Source organism: Tupaia chinensis, unplaced genomic scaffold, assembly GCF_000334495.1.
Source record: "Tupaia chinensis unplaced genomic scaffold, TupChi_1.0 Scaffold146687_1, whole genome shotgun sequence".
NCBI classification, from domain to species: Eukaryota; Metazoa; Chordata; class Mammalia; order Scandentia; family Tupaiidae; genus Tupaia; species Tupaia belangeri.
The window spans coordinates 4,679,760-4,687,475 of record NW_006206544.1 but is presented as its reverse complement, the minus strand read 5'-3'; the positions used below and the strand labels follow the sequence as shown (position 1 = coordinate 4,687,475).

At 38.8% G+C, this 7,716-nt stretch overlaps 1 protein-coding gene across 3 annotated transcripts in view; it reads left to right on the top strand.

The window, feature by feature from the left end:
- Positions 1 to 7,716, top strand: part of SASS6 (SAS-6 centriolar assembly protein) — a 68,651-nt gene that overhangs the window by 34,784 nt on the left and 26,151 nt on the right. For all 3 annotated transcript variants that reach the window (XM_006169028.3, XM_014584375.2, XM_014584374.2), the window contains one exon: positions 3,176 to 3,367. In XM_006169028.3, the coding sequence (XP_006169090.1) occupies positions 3,176 to 3,367 (192 nt within the window). The remainder of the gene's footprint in view (positions 1 to 3,175; positions 3,368 to 7,716) is intronic.

Genomic DNA, 7,716 nt, shown 5'->3' with positions numbered 1-7,716 from the left:
AGCCTCGCATCTCACCCTCCCTGCTCCTGGCCATTCTACCTTTTGGGCTTCTCATTCCCAAGCCAGGGAAGACCTTGTGTCTGAATTCAGCTGAGCCCTGGAACCCAGGGACTCAGGAGCCTGAGGAAATGTGCCTTCTAGAAGACTCCTGCCCGAGTGAGGCCTAACTCTGAGAGCCCAAGTAAACTACTCAGTGTTCACAGGAAAGCATTTTTAAAATTAATAATTAACTTTATTTTTTGTTATTATTAGTTTTCAAATTGACCAGAGAGAGAGAGAGAGGGAAGTGAGAAAGAAAGCTATCAGGTCTGGGATTTGAACCGCAGTCAGCCCTGGGGGAATCCAGTGCTCTTAACCACCACACCACTCGTTAACCCCTTCCTTTTTTTTAACCTGTTATTTTCTTGATCTTGATTTCTCCATTCATTTTTCTTCATGGAATTTTTCACTTGTCTTTGTTTTTTAGTTCTTACCATTATAAGTCTATCTTCAAACATTTTTCTCACCTAAACTACTTTTAAAAGCGTTAGGTCTCCTCCTGATTAAGCCTCTGTAGAATATTTTTTTTATCAAATATTGATTCTACCTCTACTAATTCTTCTTTTTCTTTTGTTTTTTATTTTTTTATTTTTTATTTTTTTAAAAGACAACTCGATTTTTTTAATTATTTTATTTAACTTTATTTATTATTATCATGATTATTTTCCAGTTTGATCAGAGAGAGAGAGAGAGAAAAAGAGGAAGTGAGAAAGCAAGCCATCAGGTCCGAGACTTGAACTGTGGTCAGCCATATGGGAGTCCAGCGCCTTTAACCACCATGTTACTTGCCAGCCCCAATTCTTCTTTTTCTTTTAGACTCAGTTATTATGCTACAACTCTGAATGTAACATTCCAAAGATTATTTTTTTCCTTTATGATGGAAATACTTTTTCTTACATTATTTGTTATAAAAACATTCAGATGTATCTAAAGTGAACAAAGTAGAAAGTATAAACTTTGTGATGTCATCCCTCATACTTTTTATTTTTTATTTAACAAAAATTTCCAAGTCTTTTTTATTTTTTTATGAGATAATTTTTTTGCTATAGGGTGCATGCACTTACAGGAGAGACAGAAAGAGATAGAGAGACAGAAAAACGAGAAATCTCCCCCTGGGTGATTTCTGAACATACCACAATCCCTTTTCCTCCATTCTCCTCTTGAGATTTTGGGCATGACATGCACATGCACCCGGTGTGAGTTTTAAGCTGCCAGGTCTGGGAATCAAACCATAGTCAACTATGTGGGAGTCCAGTCACATACCAGTATGCTATCTGCTAGTCCCCAAAATTCCCAAGTTCTAATGATCACTGAGTTAAAACCAGTTCTCGGGGGCCAGCAGATGGTGTGGTGATTAAGGTACTGGACTCCCACATGGCTAACTGTGGTTTGAGTCCTAGACCTGGTGGCTTGCTTTCTCCCTTTCCCTTTCTCTCTACCTCTCTTTGGTGAGTATACATGTCCTATAGCAAAATAAAGAATAATGTTAATAAGTAAAATTAAATAAGTAATTTTTAAAAAGATCAGTTCTCTATTAAATTAATTAGTTTATTTTTATTCAAGAGAGAGATTTTTGCTATGGGGCATGTGCACTCTCCTGAGCGACAGAGACACAAAGAGCCAGAAAGCGAGAAATCACTTCCTAGGGGGAATGGCCATACCACAATCCCTTCTTCTCTATTCTCCTCTTGGGATTTTGGGCACCCACGCACACACACCTGGTGTGAGTTCCGCTGGGTCCGGTACTTGTACTGTGGTCGACTACGTGGGAATCCAAGGATGTAACCATTACACCATTTGTTGGTCCTTCAGTATTTTATTTTTAAAACATATTTTGGGAACCAGCAGTTAGCGTAATGGCTATGTCGCTGGACTCCCATGTAGTCCACCATGGTTCGCGTCCTGGACCTGGTGGCTTAAAACTCACACCGGGCGCGTGTGCGTGCATGCCCAAGATCCTGAGAGGAGAATGGAGGAGAAGGGATTGCGGCGTGGCCATCCCCCCGGGGGGTGATTTCTCGCTTTCTGTCTCTATGTCTCTCTCTGTCTGGCGAGTACACGCGCCCTATAGCGAAAAACCTCTCAAAAAAGAAAAAAAAAACCCCATATTTTGAATTTGGTAGTATTCTTTAATAGAAATTATTAAGATATGTAGGTCTGTGGTATGATTCAGACAGGTTTCAGAGATTACTCAGTTGCAAACAGGTCAAATTTTGCAATCAGTGAAATGTAACTATTATAGTCCAGCCTCTGTAGAACAGCCAGTAGTGAATAAGACTGTGGAGTTAGAAGCCATGTGTCCACCTCAGTTCCAGTCCCTGGCTTGATTGGTCTAAAGCACTTTGGGTGCATGTGCACGTGCCCAGGATCCTGGAGGTCTAAAGGATTTGAAGGAGGGGATCACATCATCATCAACTCCTTTGAAGGGTTGGTCTTTCTCAGGTGCACTTTCTCCCATTTGTGCACATGTGCTCCATCATTAAATAAAAATAAATTTAAAAATTTTAAATGTAACTATTAAGTATGAGATTAGACTAACAAATCTTGCCAGTTTTATAATTTTAGGTTTTTTTATCATAAAATATATTGATTATAAAAACAAACAATATAATGTGTTTAAAGCAAAACAAAAGTTCTTTGCAGTTTGCTTTTTTTTTTTAAAGAATTATTTAAGTTTTAAAATTATTTTTATTATTTTAAAATTTGCTATAGGGCACTTGAGCTCACCAGAGAGAGAAAGCAAGCTGCCAGGTCTGGGACTGAAACCATCACTGGCCATGGTGGAGGTCAGGGCCTTAAGCACCATGCCACTTGCTGGTTCCTGCAGTTTGCTTTTTTTGTTGTTGTTTTCCCAGTCATGTGTTATTCTTCCTTTAACCTGAAGACCAATACTTCTAAACACATGTGACTTTAAGACAAATAGGCATTTGAACAAAATTATGATGGTAAATTTGCCTTTGTTGCCTATAATTTCTCCTTTATGAAATCCGTAATTGAAACAGATCTTTTTTAGAATAGGGAAGTCTTATAGTTGTAAAGAATAAATTGGTGATCCCTGCCCCCAAATCTTTTTCTGTATTTGTAATCTCCAATTTATTTCTCTGAATTTTGGTACTTTATTTTTACTATCTAACAGGCCCAGGTTCAGTATCAACAGCAGCATGAACAACAGAAAAAAGATCTGGAAATGCTCCATCAAAGAAATATCCACCAGCTACAAAACAGGGTGTCTGAATTAGAAGCAGCTAATAAAGACCTAACTGAAAGGAAATATAAAGGAGATTCCACTGTTAGAGAACTGAAAGCAAAACTTTCTGCTGTTGAAGAGGTATTGCATTTTTTTTCCTTCCCATTTAAATTTGGTCACCTGATTTTAATTTAGTTACTTTATTGCTTGTGTGGGTGGTGTTCCTCTCCATACTCTGCAAAGATCTCTGGTTGCGTTAGGATAATCAGTTCAGATGGTGCAAAGGAAATAGAAAACCTTGAAATTTGATTAAAAAAATAAAAGGGCTAATTCAAAACATACCTGAGGTAAAGTTGGATATTTCTAGTTCAGTTCTTGAGGATCACCTTACTGGCACAGCTCTCAGATTTTTCAGTGTATTTTTAACATTCACGTGCATCTATATCTCACTGAGTACTCACTGTGGATAATGCTAATTCTATCCTACAGCCTACTCAAAATATCAAAGAACTTAACTATATGAAGTTAAGTGTGCAGTAATAATGATGATAATAATAGTAAATGGTCTAATGTTTGCTGAGCATGTTATGTAGTAGGAATTGTTTTAAGTGTTTTACATACATTAACTATTAGTTCTTATAGCAATTCTTTAAGGTAGGTATTTATTATTCCCTTTTATAAATGGTGAAACTAAAGCCTAACCACTATGGCATGTTTGCTGGGTTGCTGTGCTGCTTCACAAACTGGGAAGCCCTGGTTTGATTCCAGGTCCAAACCAACGACTAGCTGTGGTCTTGTGTGCCTGTAATCTCATTGATACAGGGAGGCCGAGGGAGGAGAATTGCAAGCTAGAAATTGGCTTTAGTGACAAAACGAGACTTTGTTTAAAAAGAAAACTTGGCAACAAAAAGAAAAAAGAGCTGAGGCCAACCCCCTAGCCTGACAGTTGATCCCAGCTGTGCATGCAGTTTAAATCCTAGATTTGGAGACTTGAGAAACACGCAGGCATGTGTACATGTGTCCTCCGAATCCCAGCAGGGTGGAGAAATGGAGGGGGAGGGATTGTAGCATATCGGTGCCCCACTTGGGGGTGTTTTCTTCTCGCTTCTTTTGTCTCGTTCTGGTACATGCATGTGCCCTCTGGAAAAACCTTACAAAAAGAAAAAACGTGCACAGTAGTTGTAAGGAATGGGCCGACCACGTAAGAAAATAGAAATGTAGAGAGCCTTTATTGGGAACACTCCTGAGGCAAGGTTCGCTGGTTCACTGTTCGACAGAAAGAGAGCGAGAAGGAGGGAGACGGACCAGAGAAGTCGCATGCTAGTGACAGGTTTAGCAATTTTCATAAGGGTATAGGGGAGGGGACGTGTCTTAGAGGTATGGTCCATGTATGGTAAAGGTTTAGGAGGAGAGCAGACTAGTGTGCCACTTAACATCTGGTGACATGTGCAGAGTAGAGTCCCGTGTGCAAAGTAGAGCACCATGTGCAGAGCAGAGTGCATGTGCTACATCCGAGTGAAGCACAGGTCAGATGACAGACTAGATCCGGGTTGCATCAGCTGACTATGACATGGCGTCCAACCCCACATCCAAGCTGCCCAGGCCTCTGGCCTAACAGTAGTGTTCACCTATAATCACAGATGAGAGGCTGAGGCAGGAAAGTTGTGACATGGTGAAGCCCTGTTTTTTGTTTTTTTGTTTTCCCAAAGAGGCCACCTAGGGACATAGTAGTTAAAGACACTGGATCCCTCATGACCAACCCCATTGTTCAAATCCTGAACCCGGCAGCTTGAAAATCACACTGGATACATTCTCCTTAGAGGAGAATGGAGAAGGGATTGTGGCATGACCATACCCCATGGGGAGTACTTTCTGTCTGTCTCTAGCTGTCTCTCTATGGAGAGCGCACGCATCCTAAAGCAAACTTAGAAAGAAAAACACTAAGGCATAGAGTTAAAGGAACTTGTCTAAGATCGCATAGTCAATAAGTGGAAGAGGAAGGATTGGAGCTCATATATTTGTCTGCCTTGGTACTATCTTATTCTTTCAGGCAACAGAGATTTTTTTTAAAGAGATTTTTGTGATAGGCACATGTGCTCTCCAGAAAGAGAGGGAGAGAGAAAGGAGAGCTCACCCCCAAAGGAGATGGCCATACCACAATCCCTTTTTCTTAATTCTCTGGATTTTGAGCATGCACACACAGGCACCTGGTGTGAGTTTCAAGCTGCCGGGTCTAGCATTCTAACTGCAGTCTACCATGTGGGAATGCAGTGACATAACCATTATGTATCTGCTGGACCCCTACAGAGACAATTTTTAAAAATCTTGCTACAGTGACACATTTGTTGGTGGTTGGCACTGATGAGAGACTTCCTAGCATTATTATACATTATTGCATAGGAATTATCCAGAAATTTATGTAGATTTTCAAGTCTATCATATTTAAATATGAAGTTCACCAGTATTATTATAGTTTATAAGAGTTCAAACTCCATTTTGCCATGCTTAAAAGGCGTAATGGCTGACCAGTTCTGTGTTCAGATCCTCATAACATTCTGCCCTGACTAAAGATATTGTCAGTTGTTCTTCCCTACAGCATAAACCTTTCATACCAGTTAGTAAGACTTTTCAGACTTGGAGGTACATCAGTAGCCTAAACACTACTCCATACTGCTCCATGATTTCTACTTTCTCAACCCTGAAACTAGCCAGGATAATTTGTTATGTTGATTTTTGTACAATATAATAAAATATGCCAAGATTTGTACAAGACTTGCAGATTATGGATCTTAAGAACTTCAGTTACCCAATTATGCTAAATTATACTTTTTAGACATTATTGCCCTAAAAATAATCATTTTTACCATCTATTTACTGCGTGCCACCTGATATACTGGGAAATATACACCAGGATTTAAATTTTTTTTTCCCCAAAGGGTACGTGCCAGAGATAAAGAGCGAGATAGCACTCCCCAATAGGGTGTGATGATGCTGCAATCCCTTTTCCTCCATTTCTCTGTTCTATCAAGATTTCAGGCACACAGGTACACACAACTGGTCTGTTTTTCAAGCCATCAGGGTTGGGATTCAAACTGGTGATGTCCATCCAGGATCCATCTCCCTTAGTCAACAGGCCATGGGGCTAGCCCCAGGATTTTTGTAAAGACTGAAAAGAAGTAATTTATGAAGCATTTCTTACCATAATTTTACAGTGAGAGAACTGAAATTTAGGGAGGTTAAGGACCAAGATTACACAGTAAAAGAGCCAGGACTTAAATTCAAGTTTGTTACCAAAGTCTGTGTTCCTAAAACCACTGTAGTATAATACTGTAATGTGATTTTTAAAAATTTTTGTTAAAACTAATGTACACTATCAACATTTGGGTTGATATTAGCTGAATAGAGAGTGATCTGTTCTCAAATTTTAAAAAGATGTATTTAATTTACAATTATTGCTTGCTTGCTTCTGTTTGAAGAGTGAACCAAAAGGAAATCAACAAATGTTAACAGATTTATTAACATGGACATTAGTTTTAATATGTTATTTGAAGAAGGTAGATTATAAAACTATACAGGATGCACTCTTAAAAAGTCTATAAATCAAGCAACAGAGAAAAATATTAATTCTAGATCATGGCTCTCACTTTTGACCACCCTTAGAAAGACTTCAAATAATTCTTCTTACAAGTTTTTAAAAGTCATAATTTATTCATACATCAGGGTTATTTTATTTTTCTTGCTGTGATTGAATTAGATAGTAGGTTTTGTTGTTGTTACTTTTTTCTAATGATAAAGAGTATATGTGTGTGTATATAAGGTGGGTGGGTGGGGCAAAGCACCTTCAATATGGTCTTACCCAGCATGTTTTCAGGCTGACCTCAGGAACTTAACCCATGGTCAGCCATATGACTTCTAGACTTTTAGGCTACTTGTGTTATGGCCGTGCCCAGTGACTGGGCCTTGATAGTAGTGTATTTTAATTTTAATTATAATCTAAATTCATTAGTTATTGATACCATCAGAGAGGTTTTCACATTCCTTTTTATTTTTTTTAAGAATTATTTAATTTTAAGGGCTGGCAGGTGGTGTGCTTGAGTGCACTGGACTCCTTCATGGTTGACCAAGGTTCAAGTCCTGGACCTGATGGCTTGCTTTCTCACTTTTCCTCTCTCTTGCTCTGTCCCTCTCTCTCAAATTAAAAATAAAAATAAAGTTAAATAAAAATTTTTAAAAATACTTATTTAATTTCATTATTATTATTTTTAATTTGTTATAGGGCACATGTGTTCACCAGAGAGAGCAAGACAGAGAGGGAAGGTTAGAAAGCAAGCCAGCAGGTCCAGGACTCAAACTGCAGTTGGCCACATGGGAGTTCAGTGCCTTAACCACCATGCCACCTGCTGGCCCCAAACTTTCATGTCTTTTGAAAAAAAAAAATCATTAGAACTGGAGCCAGCAAATAACGAGGTTAAGACAGCTGGATCCCCGAC